Source organism: Chelon labrosus, assembly GCF_963514085.1.
Source record: "Chelon labrosus genome assembly, chromosome: 15".
NCBI lineage: Eukaryota > Metazoa > Chordata > Actinopteri > Mugiliformes > Mugilidae > Chelon > Chelon labrosus.
The window spans coordinates 27,604,416-27,626,782 of NC_140348.1; the positions used below are offsets into that span (position 1 = coordinate 27,604,416).

The 22,367-nt window shown below is 42.0% G+C and overlaps 2 protein-coding genes across 3 annotated transcripts; both read right to left on the reverse strand.

Annotated features, from left to right (window-relative positions):
- Window positions 1-2,714: 2,714 nt before the first annotated feature.
- Window positions 2,715-16,515, reverse strand: slc22a15 (solute carrier family 22 member 15). Of its 2 annotated transcripts, XM_084562026.1 has the most exons (13): window positions 16,282-16,515; window positions 14,891-15,040; window positions 14,678-14,810; window positions 14,401-14,565; window positions 12,832-12,961; window positions 12,509-12,569; window positions 11,199-11,368; window positions 9,083-9,223; window positions 8,828-8,913; window positions 7,231-7,339; window positions 7,073-7,145; window positions 5,391-5,549; window positions 2,715-4,297 (listed from the first exon to the last, which is right to left on the reverse strand). In XM_084562026.1, the coding sequence occupies exons 1-13, from the start codon at window positions 16,363-16,365 to the stop codon at window positions 4,271-4,273; spliced, it is 1,488 nt and encodes a 495-aa protein (XP_084418152.1). In that variant the 5' UTR covers window positions 16,366-16,515; the 3' UTR covers window positions 2,715-4,270. The 2 variants fall into 2 exon arrangements, with proteins under 2 accessions (XP_084418152.1, XP_084418153.1); XM_084562027.1 differs by lacking the exons at window positions 12,509-12,569; window positions 16,282-16,515 and having other exon boundaries at window positions 14,678-14,934.
- Window positions 16,516-18,024: 1,509 nt separating this feature from the next.
- LOC311500064 (CD48 antigen-like) lies at window positions 18,025-18,812 on the reverse strand (the record flags this gene model as incomplete). Its single annotated transcript, XM_084561239.1, has 2 exons — window positions 18,025-18,041; window positions 18,230-18,812. 2 exons carry the CDS (start codon window positions 18,810-18,812, stop codon window positions 18,025-18,027), a joined length of 600 nt encoding a protein of 199 aa, XP_084417365.1.
- Between the last annotated feature and the right edge of the window lie 3,555 nt (window positions 18,813-22,367).

Below are 22,367 nucleotides of genomic sequence, written 5' to 3' on the forward strand. Positions count from 1 at the left end.
CTCACTGACTGGGTTCTTCAGTCTGCAGGAGAACGTCAGAACTTTTTTAGTTTCCTCATCGTTGGTGATGTTCATGTCTTGTTTTGACTCCTTCCACTCTCCGTCTCCTATCCTCCAGTAGAAAGTGACAGGTCCAGACTCTTTAATGTCTCCTTCACACAACAGTTTGCAACTGTTTGAAGCGGGGCCACAGGTTAATGGTCTCAGAATCACAGAAGGTTTGGGCACTTCCTTGATCTCCATAGCTGAATACCACTGAGGTTGTAAGACGTTGTTGATCTCCACTACATACTCTCCAATGTCATGTTCACTCATGTTGTTGATCTTCAACTCTCCAGTTTCAGTGTTCAGGGTTGTGCGTCCATCAAAGCTGCCGTAGTAAGTCAATGGAACCCCACTCACCGCCCATTCAGCCACCAGGGTACCATTGAACTTATACACAATGCTGGTGATCGCCATGGAGACAGGAGGCCTCAGAACCATTGTACCACCAAGCTTGAAGTACGATGGTATTTTCTGGGCTTCAGCAGAGTTGGACGCTGAGTCTGCAGCTTTCTCCAGGAATGGATTAGGTTCAGGTTCACTGTCTTTCTCACTGACTGGGTTCTTCATTCTGCAGGAGAACGTTTGAACTTCTTGTGTTTCATTGTCGTTGGTGATGTTCATGTCTTGTTTTGACTCCTTCCACTCTCTGTCTCCCATCCTCCAGTAGAAAGTGACAGGTTCAGACTCTTCAATGTCTCCATCACACAACAGGGTACAGCTGTTTGAGGTCAACTTACAATCCATTGGTTTCACAACAGGATCAGGCACATCCTTGATCTCCACAGCTTCAAACCTTTGCAGCGGGACTACGTCATTGATCTCCACTACATACTCTCCAATGTCATCTTTACTAATGTTGTTGATCTCCAACTCTCCGGTTTCATTGTTCAGGGTTGTGCGTCCATCAAAGCTGCCGTAATAAGTCAATGGAACCCCACTCATCGCCCATTCAGCCACCAGGGTACCATTGAACTTATACACAATGCTGGTGATCGCCCCGGAGTCAGGAGGCCTCAGAACCATCGTACCACCAAGCTTGAAGTACGATGGTATTTTCTGGGCTTCAGCAGAGTTGGACGCTGAGTCTGCAGCTTTCTCCAAGAATGGATTAGGTTCAGGTTCACTGTCTTTCTCACTGACTGGGTTCTTCATTCTGCAGGAGAACGTTTGAACTTCTTGTGTTTCATTGTCATTGGTGATGTCCATGTCTGGTTTTGACTCTTTCCACTCTCCGTCTCCCATCCTCCAGTAGAAAGTTACAGGTTCAGACACTTTAATGTCTCCATCACACAACAGTTTGCAACTTTTTGAAGCCAGGCCACAGGTTAATGGTCTCAGAACCACCGAAGGATCGGGCACTTCCTTGATCGCCCCAGCTGAATACCACTGAGGTTGTAAGACGTTGTTGATCTTCACTACATACGTTCCAATGTCACCTTTACTCATGTTGTTGATCTTCAACTCACCAGTTTCAGTGTTCAGGGTTGTGCGTCCATTAAACTGACTGTAATAAGTCAGCGGGACCCCGTTCGTTGCCCATTTAGCCAACAGGTCACCTTTGAACTTCCAAACAATGCTTTTGATACTCTCGGAGTCAGGAGGCCTCAGAACCATCGTATCACCAAGCTTGAAGTATATATTCTTGATTTCAGCAGAGTTGGACGTCGCCAACATCAGCGCTGCCAGGAGACAAAACTGAATCGATCCCTTCATCATCACGAATCAACACAGAACTGACAGAAAAGCTCTGTGACAGTTATAGAAAGCTCAAACCTCAGAGCAGCTTACTTTGGTTTCCCCTCAGCGTCTGTGGTGATGTTTGTCAAGAGAACATTTGTGACAAAAAAAGAAGTCAGCTCTGTGTGCTCACTGTGTCTTGGTGCTTGTTTATTGTCTTTTTTAAGTAACTTTACAAGTCATTTTTAGTCTTTTTTGTAACTTTGCATATATTTTCAGTCTGAGAACCTGCAGCTCTACTCCAGCATCCAGAAGCTTTATTGTCTTTTCAGTCTCTTTGCATCTCTTACTAAAGTCATTTTTAGTCTTTTTATTCATCTTGCATCAAACATGTCACGTTACCAACAAGCAGCGGTGCACTGAACAATATCTGTGGAGACGATGAACGCTGATGTTTGATTAATTTAAAAAATATTTCTGTGAAGAAAACTCTGTAGAGATGAAATGATGATTTGAACTGCTGCAGTTTGAACTATTTGTGGACACAGATTAAAACTTAACTTCTGCAGCTTTAAAACATTTTCTTTCTCATGACTCTGAATAAAATGAGACCAGGTCCAGATTATAAGAGGAAGTCTTCAACTTTACTTCCTTTGACATGAATAAATATTTCTGGTCTTTATCTACGTGGTTATTAACATTTGGAGAGTAAAAATAATTAGTTTAACATCTTTATCACCTCTCAGTCAACATGTATCACACTCTTTACTTTTATAAAAAAAACTCTTTATTAGTTTTCAAACAAATTTTTTCTTTAAAAACTTTAAAAGTTTAATGTGAAACGACAACCAAGGATCTCACCACAACTCCTATAAGTTAAAATCAGTATGAGAGCTTATGATCTTATGATCAGCAGGAAGAGAAGAAGAAGCAGTGAAAACTAAACCTGTTCTGTCTCATAACACGGTGAACAAACTGAGACCAAGTCAAGATTACAAGAGGACGTTTATTTCTCATTACATAAATAAATAATTTAAACACATATTATATAGCTGTACATTCATTTTACATCTGTAGAGTAAAAAATAATTATGTTTTACATCTGTTTTACATCATGAGAAGGCACAGTAGGCAGAATGATTTCATAGCTTGGACTGACGATGCAGCAGCCACTGTCAGTTTGATAAAGTAGTTTGTAAAAGATAATTTCTGTCATTATTTATCTGAACATGAACAGATTCTCTGACCTACAGCTCTAGGTTTTACGGTCCACGCCACAAACAAAGCTCCTTCCTGTTTTATTAGATTAGTTGTGGGATGAGAACAGACATGAGACCACAGAGAAATAACACAAATCATCCCACAACTCATTGGTATCAAACCTCATTCACCATAAAACTAATAAACTTTATATAAACTTGATTTCTTTTTAAACACTTGGTGAGTTCAACCGCTGTTACTCTGCCTTTAAAAAACGAGTTTGTATGATTTACAAATTGGCAATTAGCAGCTGAAATAAGGAATCATGAGACCTTCACATCCACAGTCGGCCATGTTTCTATGGTAGCCCGGAAAGGACAAGGCGGTCTCGTTTATTATTTGTTTTTGCAATGTGCAATCTCACCACTAGGTGTCACTAAATCCGAGACACTGGCCCTTTAAGATCCAATAAACAGTGAATCTTCAAGTCACTGCACTCAGACCCCCAGCGTTGATGTGATATGATAATCTGTTGCTCATAAAAACATCGTAAGTACTATTCCAATACGACGGGATCCCAGTCTGTAAACAATCTGTGAGAAAATACTAAATAAACTGGAAAACTTTTCCATTTAAAAACTGTGAATATGATCCTCTGTTAAAGCAGAGTAGAGTAACGTGACCGCACCTTTACACCGTTACGTGTAACTAAAAGTTAATAAATGTATTCATCAAATAACACTCAGATTTGATCTTTTACAAAAAATATCTTTTACAGACAAAAAACAAAAATAAATCCCAGAAAGAAGAAGGTCAGTCTAACCCGACACGCTGTAGAGCCAACGTTGTACCCTAGTAAATATGTTTGTATTATGCTGGTTTGTCACTGTATGCTAACACTTTAGCATGATCAGGACAGAGTGGTCACGATTCATCTCTGACATCTTTGTGGTCCTAAAATGCAGCTCGAGGAACTCGTATCAAAATACAGATGTGAAGTTTGTAAGCAGCACATTTGACTTTCCCGCTTCCCAAACTCTCTGGAATGTAAAGTCATCGTTTATCCGGTCTGCCTCCAGATAAGGCCACAAACAAATAACACCACAGAGCATCGGCTGAGGGGCTCCCTTCTAAAAAATCAAATACAAGGAGAACGATTTAAATCAGCCGACGACGCTCTCGTCCCGAAGGCAGAGTTCTGCTCGACCCCTGCTGGAATGTCAAGAATACCTGGTGGTCAGTCCTTTAAGGTAATGAAAAGGAACAGTTCACCATTCTGTGGCAGTGTTTCCAAGAGGAATGAGGTGTGGACATCGATGAAGACGAGGCTTCAGTCGTGGTTTGAGGTTCATTCATCATCTTCATACAAAAGAGCCTGAAAAGAAAAAAAAAAAAGGGAATGACGGCAAATTAAATTGCTGCCGAAGGTGGATCCAGGTTGTTCCTTGTTGCTGTCAAATTATCTAATGGAACTAAATCTGAGGCCTCGTTCACACCTTCATGATCTACACCTGTCCATCTCTAAGTCCCTGTGTCTCCACCTGGTCTTAATATAAATGTGTCTCCACATGCGTCCCCAGCCAGCACTTGAGATCTGATCTCAGTTTGTGTGTCTGTAAATCAGCAGCGCCATCATGTGGTCAGTAGAATATTGTACCAGCTGCTGTCTCTAATGGATCTCTACCTACCGCTGGATCAGAACCATCAACAGCTGCTGGTTGACTTGGAGACATGATCCAGATGTTGGAACAAGATGGAAAGACTCTCACGTGATAAGATCTGATTTATTTATGAGACAAAGACTCAGATTAGACCTGAACCCTGGAAGCTTCATCCTCAGAGGAACCAGGTCACTGGTGAGGGAAGGAAGGAAGGATGGAAGGACTGTGAGAACCTGTTCACACCTGGACCTGTTTAACCTGGACTCTAGAGACCAGATCAGTGTTCACACCTGGACCTGTTCAACCTGGACTCTAGAGCCCAGATCAGTGTTCACACCTGGACCTGTTTAATCTGTACTCTAGAGACCAGATCAGTGTTCACACCTGGACCTGTTTAACCTGGACTCTAGAGACCAGATCAGTGTTCACACCTGGACCTGTTTAACCTGGACTTAGAGACCAGATCAGTGTTCACACCTGGACCTGTTTAACCTGGACACTAGAGACCAGATCAGTGTTCACACCTGGACCTGTTTACTCTGGACTTAGAGACCAGATCAGTGTTCACACCTGGACCTGTTTAACCTGGACACTAGAGACCAGATCAGTGTTCACACCTGGACCTGTTTAACCTGGACTCTAGAGACCAGATCAGTGTTCACACCTGGACCTGTTTAACCTGGACACTAGAGACCAGATCAGTGTTCACACCTGGACCTGTTTAACCTGGACTCTGGAGACGTCATAGTGACGTCCTACCTGGGCAATGTAAATTTCTCTTGCTGTGGGTAATAGAGTCTACGTCACCTTGCTCTCCAGGACTCGGCTGCGTGTCGGGCTGCTGATCTCCTCCAGAGTCTCTGCTGTAGGTTTGTTCAGAGTTTCCGGCAAGAGGAGGCCCAAACACCCGGCGGACAGTCCGCTCAGACAGAACACGGTGAAGGGCATGGAGGTATGGAGTGCCCGCTGTAACACAAACAGTCTGACTGAACAAACATACGTCTTCTGTTGTCTATGGCAAAAAGAACATTTATTATCTATTAAGAGGATATAAGAGCAAAATAACGGATGTGATAATACTAAAAGAAATTCATTTGGTGTAATTCAACTAACCCACCACTAGGTGTCAATACATGCTAATATTTAACTCAGGTGCTGCTCACATGTTTAAGGTCAAAGGAGTTCGCTTCAAACCTGTTTTGTTGTTGTAAATAAGAGATTCAATGATAAAAACAAACAGAAACAAAACAAAGAAAAAACTAAAAGAAAACTTAAATAAAATGCAGACGGGAGAAGACAACAAGAAATCATTGCTTCTTGTAACTACAACAATAAGCTTAGTATAACAGTGTAATAGTGAAATCTTTTAAGAAATAAAACGCACGTGATAAAAAACATAATTAATCAGAGACAGTTGAAAATAAAGATGAAATAAAAACTAATTAATTAATTACTATTATCACAGGAAATGCTTCATGGGAAATTTCCACCTTTCTGATTCAAATATTTTCTGCTACGTATAAAAAGGAGAAACCAACCACAGACCAACAAACCAGCCACAGACTGTTAACTCCAGGTAGGCAGTGGAGATTTGCATACTTGGTTCTAACCAAATGAGTAACAAAATATCAGAAAAGATATGAAGAAAACAAACAGTATAATAACACATGAATACAAACTCTTTTAATTACTGATCTTAAAGGTCACTTCTCTCTCAGCTCCTTCATGAAACTTCATGACAAACATGAGGTGGACTCCCTTTTTGGTTTTTAAAATAGTCTCCACGACAACCAGGCAGCCCCGCCCACTGAGGGTAACGAGGAGGTTTCAGTGTGAATCATCAGATAGAATTTCCACTTCAGTCAAGTAACTGAGTTCTGCCTTTTAACATTTCACCGTCCTGACGTCGTTACTGAGGAAACACCCATCTGAACTCCAGGGACTTTTTTTGTTTGGTTCACTCTGCTTTAACTTTACAGTATTACTTGGTTTAGGGAAGTGCAGCTGATATAGTCACAGTTCAAGGTTTAATAAGAAGAATCTGTGCAGCAACGCCCTGCTGACCATCACATCATCAAATTCTATCACAGCACATGTCAGAAAATATTGATTCCAGATGTTTAGCTGCGGAGGGCTGAACATCTCCAAGTTTGTGAGCTTAAGATGCAGATGGAACAAAGATTAAAATCTTTTTAATATGGATCAGGTTTGAAGATAATGTGCCTTAAAGTCCTCTGGAAGTTTAGTTCAACATTTTTGTGATGAACCAGAGTATTCAGTGGAATAAAAACTGTACCTTCCTGTTGTTGGTTCATACTTTGTCAAAATGTTAGAGGAAGAAACTAGTAGCGATGAACAGAAATGAAAGAATGATGAGGAAATTCAGAGGGTTGAAGGCCCAGTTCAGACCTTACATTAACATCCACTCTATCAAGACGAACTGTCAGCTACAAAGAGATGGATGAGTCTTTAAACAGTCACACTCTTACCATGGAAGGAACAAACGGTGCAAGGATTCCGCCGACTCTGCACGACATGGAACAAACTCCCAAACCAGCGTTTCTGAAGCATAAATGACTCATTGAGTATTTTAAGACATTAACACGAAAACCACTGTTGTTAAACATTAGTAAGGACAACTGATCACCTGATAACTGTTGGGTAGAGCTCAGACGTGTAGACGTAGGCGATGTTGAACGCTGCACTGACCGACAGTTTTCCCAGAAGCGCCAAAGATGTAACGTTCAGCAGAGTCCCTGTAAAGACACAAAACAATCCTTGATCAGACGCACGAATATAATTCAAGGTCCAATCAGAGTCCATGTGTTCAGAAGTGTTTCCATCAATGTAATGAGACTCAGGTGTGGTTCAGTTCCTGGTTTAGTTTCAATAAATCAGGGATTTGTCTCAGTCTGATCTTCACAACACATGTTTGTGGACAAAGGAGCTTTCTGAGGAGCTCAGAGAAAGAGTTGTTGTTGCTCATCAGGCTGGAAAAGGTTCCAGAACCATCTCTAAAGAGTTTGGAACCCACAAATAATCCACAGTCAGACAGATTGAAGACGACTGTTCCCCTCCACAGGAGTGGTCCACCAACAAAGATCACTCCATAATAGTCTGAGAGGTCCCAGAGGAACCCAGGGGAACTTCTAAGCAGCTAAAGGCCTCTCTCTCATTGGCTGATGTTAATGTTGATGAATCCACTGAACAACCATGGTGTGATGGACAAAGACACTGCTCTCCAAGAAGAACATTTCTAAACATCATGTGGACAAGACAGAAGACTATTGGGACAATGTTTAGTGGACAGATGAGACCAAAGTAGAATAGTTTGGTTTAAATGAGATGAAACAACACTGCATCATTCCAGCATCAGAACCTCATCCCTCCATCAAACATGGGGGTGCTAATGTCCTGGTTTGGGCCTGTTCTGCTGCATCTGGACCAGGACGGCTTGTCCTCATTGATGGACCAATGAATTGTGAATTCTACCAGTGAACTCTAAAAGAAAATGTCAGGACATCTGTCCATGAGCTGAATGTGAAGAGAAACTGGGTCATGCAGCAAGACAACGAGAACCAAGAACACAAGTGGTTCTACAAAAGAACGGTTAAAGAAGAACAAGATGAATGTTTAGGAACGGCCAAGTCAAAGTCCTGACCTTAATCCAATAGAAATGTTGTGGAAGGACCTGAAGCAAGCAGTTGATGTGAGGAAACCCACCAACATCTCAGAACTGAAGTGGTTCTGTTCTGAGGAATGGGCTAAAATTCCTCCAAGCTGCTGTAGACCACTGATCAGCTGTTACCAGAAACATTTAGTTACAAGGAGGTCACAGCAGATACTGGAAACAAGGAGACTCTGGTTTTAACACCTCACACATATGAACAAATGATTTATTTTCTTGAATAAATGAACACAAAAGTATAATATTTCTGTTTAATTAGTTCGTTCTATTTAGATGTTTTTTGCTTGTACAAATGAGGTATTATGAAGTATTATGGAACTCAACCCGAGTGATTCTTCAACTCATAACACCAATAACACACTGTGGTTACACTGCGGGTTGTGACATCAACCTCAGCTCTGCCTGAAGCCAATACTTCCTCCCTGCACATACTTCCTTGTATGAATCATTGACAGCGTTCTCTACAGAGGACATACCGTTACTGTTTGTAGTCAACACACCACCGCTGCACCCAGACGTTTACATACCCCTACGTAAGCCAGTGAAAGCGTCTCACCTGCGTTCTCAGGGATGAACATGGTGCAGAGGCAGGCAACGCCGGCAAGGCACAGGAAACTGGCCATGCTTTTCCTCCTCCCAGCCCTGCGCAGACAAACGCAAACAAAACACTTCAAAAGAGGAACTCGTGAAGTTAATAATTGAGCTTAGTTGTGGTGTAACGGTAGGATGGGGACACGTTTCCAGATAAGAAGCTCAAACAGTGAGGTGTGAGCAAATAACCCGACAAAAGAGAGTGTGTTTTGTGTCTCACCAGTGTTTGTTGATGAAGTACATGCAGAGCGGGTAGGCAGGCAGCTCCACCAGGCCGTACATGGCCACGTTAACGTAGCGGCTACCGGACGTCTCGCTTGCCCCCAGAGTCAGACCGTAGTACACCAGGCTGCAGGCATACCTGACAACAACAGCCTTCATTACAACACAGAGCTTTAATCGTTAAGGCTCAGTGTACGACTTAGTGACATTTATTTGTTTGAGACGGTGCGGTGCGGTGGTGGTAACCGTGGTAACCTTTACTAATCATTTACTAATCATCATCAGGTGAGGGACAGAAACATGGAGGTAGGAAAACAAGATGGAATCAATGTGGACAGAGACGATGGAGACGTGGAGACATCTTGGTCGTCTTCTAAGACTCTACACATTCAGGACATGGAGGAGGACATGGAGGAGGAGGACATGGAGGAGGACATGGAGGAGGAGGAGGACATGGAGGAGGAACTTCTTTTTCCCCTTGTAACGTCTTTTTTCGTTTACTTTTTTTACTCGTTCCTCGTCCTCCATCTTCTTCCTTCTTCTTTATCTACGTCCTCCTTCTTCTCGTCCTATCCCTCCTCCTCCTCCTCCTGCTCCAGAGTGTTTGAAAAGATGAACCAAGTTAGAATCCATGTGGACAGCAACGTTGGAGACGTGGAGACATCTTGGTCGTCTTCTTCTACTCTAGACATTCAGGACTGGACACTAACAAGGAGGAAAATGACTTCTCCTCCTCCTCCTTTACCTCCTCTTCCTCATTCTCCTTCTTCCTTCTCCTCTCTACACTTTTTCTACTCATCCTTCTTCCTTGTCCTCCTTCTGCTTCTTCTTCTACTCCCCTTTGTTTTCCGCCTCCTCCTCCTCATTTTCTTCTTCTTCCTCCTTCTCCTCCTCCAGAGTGTTTGAGAGGATGAACCAAGCTGGAATCCATGTGGACAGAGACGAAGGAGACGTGGAGACATCTTGGTCGTCTTCTAAGACTCTACACATTCAGGACTGGAGGAGGACATGGAGGAGGAGGACATGGAGGAGGAGGACATACCACTTTATTCCTTCACCTCCTCACCTCCTTTACTTGTCCACCTCCTCCTTTCTTTTCTTATTCTCTCCTTTCTGCTTTTTATCCTCTTCTCCGGTTATATTTCCTCCTCCTCCTCCTTTTTTCCTCCTCTCCATCAACTATCCTCTTCCTCCACCCTCCTCTCCTCATTCCCTATCTTCTCTTTCCTCCCCCTCCTGTCTTTTCCTCTTCCTCCTCCACCTTCTTCTTCTTTGCCTCCTTCACCCCCTTCATCCACCTCTTCTCTTTTTCCTCTCTTCCTCCATTTTCTTCTTTTCCTTACTCCTCCTTATCTCGTATCCTCCAGGGGGAGTTTGTTCACTCCGTGCTCTGCTCAGCGATGTCCTGAGAAACCCCACGGCTCTGAAGGGTGGAGTTCTATCGAGCACAATAGAAGTAAACTGATCTGCTCCGATAAATAAAAGCGAAGGAGGAAACTGGACATTCTCTGAGGCTGTAGCCACAACTGAACCTGAACAATAATGTGGAACAAACCTCAAACTGCAGTCGCACCTGATTTTACCGTTAGGGAGTTTAGGTTTTGATTACAAATATCTGTGGGCGGTTGAAAAGGAAAGGGAAACATGATGAAGAGATTCTTCCAGTTACGAGTGAGTATCGGGTTAAATTTAAGGTGGACACGGCTCACACATGTTCCTAATAAAACAACAAACTGCCTCACCAGTTCCTGCTGAAGCTTGGAGGAAACGCCTTTAAGAATCTTTAACAAGTCTGTCTTTGTGTTTCAGCGTGTTCTTTAATTTATACCATGACCTGAACGACTGAGAACCTCCACAGACATTTTAAAGTTTTATTAGTTTATGAAATAAATCAGCCGAACTCTCTGAGAGCAGCTCCAGGTCCAGTTTTCAGACAAATCACTGATGAACAGATTAATATCTCTGATCACGCATCACTGAACCTAAAATCAGACAGATTCTCAGGCAGCTTCTGAACTGTAGGACGTCTAGTCACGTGATCTTCAGGTGGACACCACCCACAGGTGTTTCTGAGCAGCAGCAGGACCTGAACCCGGGCTACAGGAGACACTCACCAGACATACATGAGCACCATGGTGCGCAGGCGGAGGACCGGATGGATCGCCAGCTGCAGGACGCCGGCGTCCCCGTTGTCTTGGTTACGACCAGCTTTGGCGGCACCGACGCGCTGGAGCATCAGGTTTTTGGCGGCGTTGCCGTTTCTCAGCGCCATGTAGCGCAGGACCTTAAAAATAAAAAAAATCAGAGCACAGGTTCACTCATTTGGATCAGCCATAACATTACGACCACCTCGCTGAGAACCGAGAGTGACCAAAGAACCAAGAGACACATCAGAACCAGAACCTCCTTCTTTCATGTCTCCATGGTCCAGTTCTGATCTTCCATCAGGGGTCAGAGGTCAGAGGTCAGAGGTCAGCATGCACATCCTGACTGGTCCATCAGATCCAGCATAAACGTCTTCATCAGGACCACACGGGTCAGAACCAATGATCCTTGGGCCATGACCCTGCCTCTAGTTATTCTCCTTCCTTGGGCGTCTGTTGACTTCCTCTTCTTCTTCCTCCTCCTCCTCTTCTTTCATCTCCTCTTCTGCTTCTTCTTTCTCTTCTTCCCCCTCCTTCTCTTCTTCTTCCTCCCCCTCCTTCTCTTCTTCTTCCTCCTGGTCCTTCTCTTGTTCTTGCTTCTCCTCACCAATCCTTGGTCCATGACCCCATCTCTGGTTCTTCTCCTTCCTAGGACCACTATGGAGTTGCCCTCTTTTCCCTCCTCCTCCTCCTCTTCCTCCTTCTCCTTCTTTCCTCAACATATTCTTATTCTTCTTCTTCCTCCTCCTCCTCTTTTATGATCCTTGGTCCATGACCCTGTGTCTAGTTCTTCCCCTTCCTTTGGACTTTGGAACACTTCCTTCTCTTCGCCATCTTCTTCCTCTTGCTCCTCTTCCTCCTCCTCTTGTCTCTCCTTCCTTAGACCACTGTTGATATGTTTGAGGGCACAATGTTCAACTTGTTCCCCAATATATCTCATCCCCTGAGATAAGATCCTTGTTAGTTGTGTTTTAGTTCAACATATATTAGTTCAGGAATTTCAAGACTTGAGGCACGCTGGTTTAATTTTCCTTCTGCGACACTGGGCATGTTTTGTCAAACGATCCTGAGCTGACAGTGATTTCCACTGAGGTCAGAAAAACACTCCTCTGCACAAATTCCTCCTGGTGTAGGAGGAACATGACACCACTGTGTATTCAGCACTTGGGCGTTTCCACGCGGCCTTGAGCCTCATTTCTCACATTAATGTGAATAAAAACATTCATTTGAACATGTAAATAATTTTAAAGACGTCAAGGCCTCCTCCTTCTCAGCTTTACCTCTTCGGCTTTCTCCGTCTTGCCCTTAGAATACAGCCAACGAGGAGACTCTGGAAGAGTGCTGGGAAAGAAAGAAGTGAAAGCAGAGATAAGGCCTGTTTCCTTCTGTATATCATGGATGAAAACATGAGGGTTGCTTTACATTTGAACACCCAGAGAAGCACTCAACCGTACAGCTGGTAAAACTGGATTCAAACTCAAGTTGATTTACAGGATGTCAGATGCGTTTCTGTGCTATCTGTTTGTTTAGGGAGTCAATCCCGATAAGAGACACCACCAGCATTTTTTCTTTTAAGTGTTTTGGATTTTATCTTTGCACTCACACAGAGAGCAGGAAGAAGAGGACGCCGGATGAGTTGGCTGCCGTGGCCAAGTTCCTCCACGGCTGGATGAAGTAGCCCAGAGCTCCGAACAGGGCGATGCCGACGGCGAACGTCATGCTGGCCAACGTCCCTGAAGGATCACATGCTCAAATTAAAATGATCTGACAGCCAGGAAAGCTATCAAAATGTTTAAAGCATTTGGCAGCAGTTAGAGTTATGATATATACAGCTGCTTCAACATTTCTGCATAAAAACAACTCAAAACATCAGTGGATTTTCACACAAGTCCTGAAAGTAGACAAAGAGAACCCAATCAAACACATGAAACACAAATATTATACTTCTATTCATTAATTCAAGAAAAAAAAAGCATATCTGTAGCAATACCAGCAACTGGTAACTGCTGATCAGTGGTCTACAGCAGCTTGGAGGAATTTTAGCCCATTCCTCAGAACAGAACCACTTCAGTTCTGAGATGTTGGTGGGTTTCCTCACATCAACTGCTTGCTTCAGGTCCTTCCACAACATTTCTATTGGATTAAGGTCAGGACTTTGACTTGGCCGTTCCTAAACATTCATCTTGTTCTTCTTTAACCGTTCTTTTGTAGAACCACTTGTGTTCTTGGTTCTTGTTGTCTTGCTGCATGACCCAGTTTCTCTTCACATTCAGCTCATGGACAGATGTCCTGACATTTTCTTTTAGAGTTCACTGGTAGAATTCAGAATTCATTGGTCCATCAATGAGGACAAGCCGTCCTGGTCCAGATGCAGCAGAACAGGCCCAAACCAGGACATTAGCACCCCCATGTTTGATGAAGGGATGAGGTTCTGATGCTGGAATGATGCAGTGTTGTTTCATCTCATTTAAACCAAACTATTCTACTTTGGTCTCATCTGTCCACTAAACATTGTCCCAATAGTCTTCTGTCTTGTCCACATGATGTTTAGAAATGTTCTTCTTGGAGAGCAGTGTCTTTGTCCATCACACCATGGTTGTTCAGTGGATTCATCAACATTAACATCAGCCAATGAGAGAGAGGCCTTTAGCTGCTTAGAAGTTCCCCTGGGTTCCTCTGGGACCTCTCAGACTATTATGGAGTGATCTTTGTTGGTGGACCACTCCTGTGGAGGGGAACAGTCGTCTTCAGTCTGTCTGACTGTGGATTATTTGTGGGTTCCAAACTCTTTAGAGATGGTTCTGGAACCTTTTCCAGCCTGATGAGCAACAACAACTCTTTCTCTGAGCTCCTCAGAAAGCTGCTTTGTCCACAAACATGTGTTGTGAAGATCAGACTGAGACAAATCCCTGATTTATTGAAACTAAACCAGGAACTGAACCACACCTGAGTCTCATTACATTGATGGAAACACTTCTGAAAACATGGACTCTGATTGGACCTTGAATTTAACTTATAAACCTAGAGGTGCATTTAATTTTGCAAATCTCACACCTACGAAACATTGGCGCACTTTCCTGAATAAACAAATGCATAAGTATAATATTTCTGTTTCATTTGTTTCATTGGGTTCTTCGTCTCCCAGGTATGTCATGTTTGGTGTTTCTCGTACCGGTCATGGCCCAGTATGACCTCCCCACGTACTCCTGGGTGAGGACGAAGCAGACGAGGCCGATGCCGCCATTCATCAGCCCCACCAGGAGACGGGACGCGGCGAAGACCTCGTAGCTCGGCGCCATGGCGGTCACATAACCGAAGACCACCTCGAAAAACAGACCTGGAAGATGGAAAGAACTCAACAGTCAATTAATGTGTCTTTAAACTTTGGTTTCTATGAATTAAACTTTGTTGTTTGGCCAGCCATGGAAAGTAAATTTTAAAACTCTCACCTGTCAGGTAGACGGGCCTCCTGCCGATCTTGTCGGAGAGTGGTCCAAAAAAAATGTTCCCGACCAGAAGCCCGGCGAAGAAAAGGGATCCGGCGAGACTCACCTTGTAGGCCTGCTGCCTGATCAGGAACCACTGAAGGACAAACACGAGGACAGATGACAAACATGCTCCAGTTAAAATCTGCTGAATTTTACAAACAAATGAACTCTCACCTCGGTCACTATGGAGTCGATGTCTTCTGTAAAGGTGATGTGTTGTGGATGCTCCTGCTGGTTGGACGGGACGCCGTCCTGCGGCTCGACCTTATACTCTGGTGTATATCCAACCAGGACAATCAGCATGGACTGACAGGCCATGTATAACTGGAACACACGACAAACCGACGCACTTAGAAGCAAAAATAACAACCTGTGCTGCAACTTTCAGATTTAAAATAAACTATAATAAGATTTAGTGAGGAGTTATGCATACGCACACCAAATTAAAGTGAAAACACTAAAAATATATCCATTAAAACGCAATTTAAGCAGTTTCAGCTTAAATCGGTCAATTTCTGGTGGAATTTTTGTATTAGAGGTATTGTATTAATACTATTTATTTTTACATTCCACCACCTAATACCATTAATACACCAGGACCTGACTAAACATATAAATATACTGACAACCTGTATTATTTATTGAAGATTTGGTGGTAAATAAACATCAATAAAAAAAAAATAAAAAAAAAAAATCAATAAAATCAATAAAAAAAACTATAAAAAGTTAAATTATTGAGAAAAAAAAAATATGAATCCAAAATATCTATATCATGTTCAGTGTTTTTCCAAGCTAAACTTTAAATGGCTAGAGGGAACGTTAGCTTAGCTTCTTTGACAAACTTCATTTAAAAAAGTTGACGTTTTCAATTAAATCTATTCTACGCAACAAATATATGCAACGCGGAAGATTACTTATACTCCCTAGGAATGTGTAGGTACTTGTAGTGAATTCGGCATTTGTTCATGGGCCATTGTCTTTAAATAAGCGGTAAAGGATTTATGTTTTTGTTTACGTGTCAATGTAGCTAGCTAGCTGTTCTAGCTATTCTAGCTAGCAGTCAATGCGAGTTTGTGTTGTCAATGTAGCTACCTAGCTGTTATAGCTAACAGAGTCAAGACGTAATAGTTTGATATAGTTCGTTTAGATTTAAACACGCTTTGAATGTAGGGCCGAATTAAAGAGTAGTTAACTTTTATATGTAAAATGTGTTTACTGGTGATCTATAGCTATTTTAAGCTTTTAAACAAACACTAAAACACTATTTCCTTTGTTATTTGTATGGAGTCCGGACCCTTCCAGGAAATCACGTTTGCTTCACTCACATCAAGCTAATTTATAAGCAAAACAGCTTAATTGTTCTATCAAAGCATTTTATTCCAATTAACTCTGATTTTAATTCTATATTATATTGTGAAAGTGTTATTTCGGTGGTTGGCACTTTAACTCGTAAATAACTTCCTCGGGGAAGCGTTTAAAAGCCACGTAGCGCTCCAGCTGCTGGCGTTAACTTGCACGAGCTAGTCTCCCGATGCCATAAAAGATTTATTTCTGGATTCGCCAACCTGGGTCAGAACGAGAACGGCCACGGCTCGCTTCTGGTACGGTCCAAACTCGCCGACAACTTTGAAAGCTTCTTCTAAATCCATCACTGGTGGAGCTGACAGGCGGCTTCACTGTTTAGCATCACCGCCGCCAAAGAGCAAGAGCAAGAGATGAACCCTTCCACTCACTTCCGGGTTCGCGTCTCGCCCTGCAGCCATTTCCTTTGTCGCTGCATATTTAAGATAATTAGTGAAACACCAGTAATCTGTGCTGCGGTTAAATGTGTGTTTACACGAGGCACACAGGAGAAACTAAATCTGGAACAATAAATTAATAAAATAAAGTTTTAATTTCTTTTAAGTATTATCGCCGTCAAAGAGGAGAAAGAGAGAGAGAGGAACCCTCACTCTGTGGCCGTTTCCCTGTCCTTGAATAGTTATTGTTCCTAATCTAATCATTTATCTGCTGCACCTCCAAAACAAACAGCGACACAAAGTTCTTCTGTTTTGTTTGTTTTTTTAATTTTTATTCCAGCATGCCCTCAGTCAGCGGCACAGACCCAACTAAGACTACTGCCTGTCTGAAAGGGGCAGAGCTAGTTTTCTAATTTTTCTAAATAAATACAATAATTAAATAAAGAGGGGGAATGTAAACAGAAGCTGAACAGTGAATGGTATATATAGATATATTTTTATTATTTCTGTTTACATTTTTTTTTCCATGTATTTATTTATTTAGAAAGGATATTGTACATTAATCAACTTAATAGTAAATGTGCCAGTGATTTTCAACTGTAGTTCTTTTGGTAAGATGTTTTAAGAACCATTATTATATATGTGCAAAAATAATCAAAATTAAAATTACAAAGCTCATCAGTAGACACTAGGCTCACAGCTAAAACAGTAGATGACAACATAAACAGTGCAATAGATAACAACATGCAGGCTAACTGGCAGATACAGCTAATGATGTTCACATATGTGGTCATTCAGAAGTCAGTCCTTCAGGTGGAGGCTAGATGTAAGAGGTGCAGTTTCATATTGTATTCCATAGTTTAGAGGCTCCAACAGAGAACAGACCTCTAATCTTTCTGCTTTCTAAAGGCACAGTGTGGCGGTGGTGCTTTACCATTTATGATTTTAAAAAGTAAGCAGGCATCAGCGTGTTTTAACTGAGGATGTAAAGTTTATCCTGAATCTTCCAGTGATGATAAAGTTTGAGCTTTCTATCCAGCACCATGAGCACTTGCTCATGCAGTGATAAGCTTCAGTGTCGTACTAGTTGTCTGGTTCCAGCTTGTCATACAGGAGGTTACACGAGGAACGATCATAGCGTTCATGAAGAGTGTTAAACAGGTGTAGTTTCTAATATATGAGAAATGTGACAGGTTATATCTGACTGTCTGCTTTTCAGCACATTTTTCACCTACCCATTTACACGTTGATATTTGCACTAGTTATCTTATATTTTGTATTATATGTATCTTTTTATATTCTATTTGTAAGATTTTTTTATTTTATCTTTGTTTTTTATATTTAGGCTTTTGGGTGGACGGCAAAAATTGTTTCTACTCTGTGCACAAGACAACAAACTCTTTGAATCTTGAATATCTATCTATCTATATGTAGATCAGTTTGGTTTATTGTAAAAGTAGCTCTCAAGCCAAAAAAGTGTGCACACCCCTGATTTAGAACATTCACTGTCAGAGTTTAAGGGAGAATAAAAAGGGAACCGAGGATTTAAAAAACATAACAGAAGACGCATTACAGACGCAGTTGAACTAAAAAAGATTTCCAAATGAGAACGTGAGTAGGAAAATGACACGTCCTGCACCTCCTGAGATTCCTCCAGCACTTCCTCCAGGTGTTCCTCCAGGTGTTCCTTCAAGTATTCCTCCAAATATTGCTCCAGATTGTCCTTCAACTATTTCTCCAAATATTCCTCCAGTTATCATCACGAATGGATTACGTTCAGGTTCACTGTCTTTCACACTGACTGGGTTCTTCATTCTGCAGTAGAAGTTCAGAACTTTAGTTTCCTCATCGTTGGTGATGTTCATGTCCCGTCCTGACTCCTTCCAGTCTCCGTCTCCCATCTTCCAGTAGAAAGTGACAGGTCCAGACTCTTTAATGTCTCCATCACAGATCAGTTTGCAGCTGTTTGAGGTCCGGTTACAATCCATTGGTTTCACAACAGGTTTGGGCACTTCCTTGATCTCCACAGCTTCATACCTTTGAGGCTGGATGACGTTGTTGATCTCCACGACATACTCTCCACTGTCATCTTTACCCATGTTGTTGATCTCCAACTCTCCTGTTTCATTGTTCAGGGTTGTGCGTCCATCAAAGCTGCCGTAATAAGTCAATGGAACACTGTCCTTCGTCCATTCAGCCACTAGGTTGCCTTTGGACTTCCAAACAATGCTGGAGATCGCCCCAGAGAAAGACGGCCGTAGGGTCAGATTTCCTCCAACCTTGAAGTACGAAGTGATCGTCTGATCTTCAGCATGGCTCAGCACCACCAGAACGAACATTACCAGGATAGCAGCCATGTCCACTGACTAAGGGCTGAGAGAACAATGACTTTCACAAGAGTCCTGTACCCACAGCGACTCCACACACACCCAAACCTCCTTCCTGTTAACATGATGGGAAGGCGATAAGTCCACTGTCAAAGATACTAACGAATAACAACTCTTTAAAATATAGAAAATGATAGACAAATAATTTATAAGCTTCTCAGCAAACACGGAAATGCTATTATTTTATTAATTAGCCAGGAAATGGCACATTAACATCTATAAAAAAATTAAAAAAAAATTAAAAAAGCTATATAAGTGAACTGTTAAAATAAAATAAAAACATATATTAAATCAATCGCTACATATTTAAATATTTATTTTGTATTTTTAATTAACTCACCTGTGTGAGGACGAGAGCAGACACCACCCGCAGACAACTTCTCTGAAATAGTCTCAGGTGCAGCGGAGAGTAGCGGTGCCAAGCGGAGCGGACGTCACTTCCGGCGTCACTTTTCACGCTTGCGTCCATGTCCCAGAGCCATCCTGTTAAAGGAGCGAGAGCGTAAACTGCGCTCACTTCCGGCTTCGCTTCTCACCCTTTGTCCATTTCGCCGTCGTTGAATATTTTAGATTTAAAAAGAAATTTAAAGTTTTAAATGATTATTATATTTTTTTGTTTATTTAGTTTGTTAGATAACCGACATGTGTGAGGACGAGAGCAGACACAGACCGGCGACCGGCGACAACCTCCCCAGCGAGCGGATCCTCTCACTTCCGGCTTAGCTTCTTGCTCCGCGGTCATTTCCATGTCGCTAAATATTTTAGATTCATTTTTACGACAAGGAGTCATACACCAGTATCTCACTTTAAACTGTTAAGAAAAAAATCTTAATAAATACTTTATATTAGTATCAGCAAACATACTATTATTTTATTTATTAACCGCGAAATTGCACGGAGGAGCGAGAGCGTAACCCTCCGCTCACTTCCGGCTTCGCTTAACGTCTCCGGCAGCAGTGTAATCTAATGAGACGTATTTAAGATGGAGGACTTGTTAACCGGCATCAATATAAAAGATAAAACAAGTGTAATAACAACTATTTTAGACATTTAATAAAACGAACACTACTGGAAACGTCTTTTTGAAAACATTAATTAGGAGATAATGGATTTATCCTACAAACCAGTTTCTAAAACAGTATAGAAATTATTTTTCTGTATCGTGTATTTTGTAACTGACACAGAAACAGTTTTACATTTATTTTATGACTACATTAATGTTAAATTAGTTTGGCTTGATCTTGAACACACCTTTAATACTCTTTGTGGGGTTAAGGTTAGTTATTGAGAATAAATGTTTTACTTTGAAAATAAGATTACGGACAGAAATTAAAGTTTCTTTCATGATTCTTGTTATTTTACATGTAAAGTTTAACACCCGTAAATGCAAATGCTCTGAAAGAAAACCCCAAATATTCACAAGTTCATGAATGAAATGAGAATTTAATTTAATTTAAAAAAAAAAAGGAAAATTAAATCAAAAAGCTTCAGAGACCATTAGTATCTGCAAGATCTTAAAATCCTCTCTTTAATTTTCATTCCAGTCATTATATTATACTATATTATATTCTCTGTATGTTCATATGTTCCTAGCTGATGAATAAAGGTTTTAAATAGAGCGTGACCTGCCTCCCTTCTGGCCTCCCTCCATTTCCTTCCCCTTTCTTCTTCTTATTTTTTTAGATGTAACGACACATCCTCACAGTCACGTCATAGTCGGTAGCATTGACATTTTATTTAGAAGGCACACACTGAATTAATCAAATTAAAAACATGGCACCAATCAAGCAGTTCATTTGGGTTGTATTGGTTTTTAAAAGCAGAAAACTTATTTAAGAGCGTCACTGCAATAAAAGACCGTATGTAACATAGTGCACAAAGAATACAATCACACATCACACATGGACACATGATTAGAAAGGACCTAGACATGCTCTATGATCCAAACATTGATTGTTAATGTCCATTTTCTGACAGGACCATGTCTCAGCGTTAAAGTCTTCAAGCTCATGCTGCTCCTCAAGTCCATGCTTTACGAGTCTGATCACTAAGAAGTCAAAAAGTCCTGGTCCTCAGCTGAACTCTCAGCATCATATGAGGAGATGAAAATAGAAAGTTATTAAAAGAAGCACATTTAAATAATAATAATAAAAATAATGTGCAGAAGAGGCTTGGTAGCCTGGAAGTAGGCCGGTACATTCTTGATCTGGAGTCTCTGTCAGGAACAGTCTCTGCTCCAGCGAAGATGTGCCCGACCAATCACATCGGTTGTTGCTGGGGGGGGGGGGGCTTTACATGGTGATGGACAGATGAGTGACGAGTGTCTCGTCTAGTTCCTTTTCCCCGACTAAAAACACCGGCCAGCATCTTAACGATGTAGACATAATATTATCCAGCTTGTTGATGATCTTGTTTACATGTGTTAATTATGGACTGCTGTTGGGAAGAAAAATTAGCTAAACTACTACATACAAGAAAACAGTCCCAATCCATGTGTGTCACAGGAAGAGATGATGATGAGCTGACAAAAACAACACTGTTTATATTCCCAATGGATGGAACGTCTGATGTGGTTGATGAGTTGAGGGAGCGCCACAGCTTCAGGCGCTGGCGTCCTTTACAGCATCCGCGCTAGGAGGAGGTGGTTATGTGGCGGCATTCCCTGTATTGGGAGATGGGTCATTGGTCTGGGGGTTTGAACTCCCATCTGGATCATCAGTTTTGACGGCTTCTAACTTCACCTCATTGGGTCTGAGACTCTTCATGATGGCGTCCCGCTTCCGGTACACAACAACACCACCTATAGCCCCAAGCACGACCAAAATGGAAATCACAACAGCAGCCACAGTACCACCATTGGAAGGGTTGACTGCAGCTTTCTCCAGGAATGGATTAGGTTCAGTTTTACTGACTTTCTCACTGAATGTGTTGTTCATTTTGCAGGAGAATGTCTTAACTTTTTTAGTGTCGTCATTGTTGATGATCTCTATGTCTCGTTCTGACTCCATCCACTCTCCGTCTCCCCTCCTCCAGTAGTAAATGACATCTCCAGCTCCTGTAATGTCTCCATCACAGACCAGGGTACAGCTTTGTGTAGTTGAGCCACAGGCTACTGGTCTCACAATCACAGAAGGTTGGGGCACTTCCTTGCTCTCCTTAAGTTCAAACCTTTGAGACAGGACCTTGTTGTTGATCTCCACTACATACTCTCCAATGTCATCTTTACTCATTTTGCTGATCTTCAACACTCCAGTTTCAGGGTCCAGCTTTGTGCGTCCATCAAAGCTGCCGTAATAAGTCAATGGAACCCCGCTCACCGCCCATTCAGCCACCAGGTTACCTTTGAACTTCCAAACAATGCTGGTGATCGCCCCGGAGACAGGAGGCCTCAGAACCATCGTATAACCAAGCTTGTAGTACGACGGTATTTTCTGGGCTTCAGCATTGTTGATCGTCGCCAACAGCAGCAGCACTGCCAGGAGATGAAACTGAATCGATCCCTCCATCATCACGAATCAACACAGG

Excerpts from the sequence above, each read along its gene's own strand:
- slc22a15 (XM_084562026.1), bottom strand. The coding sequence starts at position 16,365 with ATGGATTTAGAAGAAGCTTTCAAAGTTGTCGGCGAGTTTGGACCGTAC. Across the intron at positions 14,566-14,677 it reads GAGGCCCGTCTACCTGACAG|GTCTGTTTTTCGAGGTGGTC; the intron begins GTGAGAGTTTTA and ends TCCATCTTCCAG. Across the intron at positions 7,146-7,230 it reads CTCTACCCAACAGTTATCAG|AAACGCTGGTTTGGGAGTTT; the intron begins GTGATCAGTTGT and ends TTTATGCTTCAG.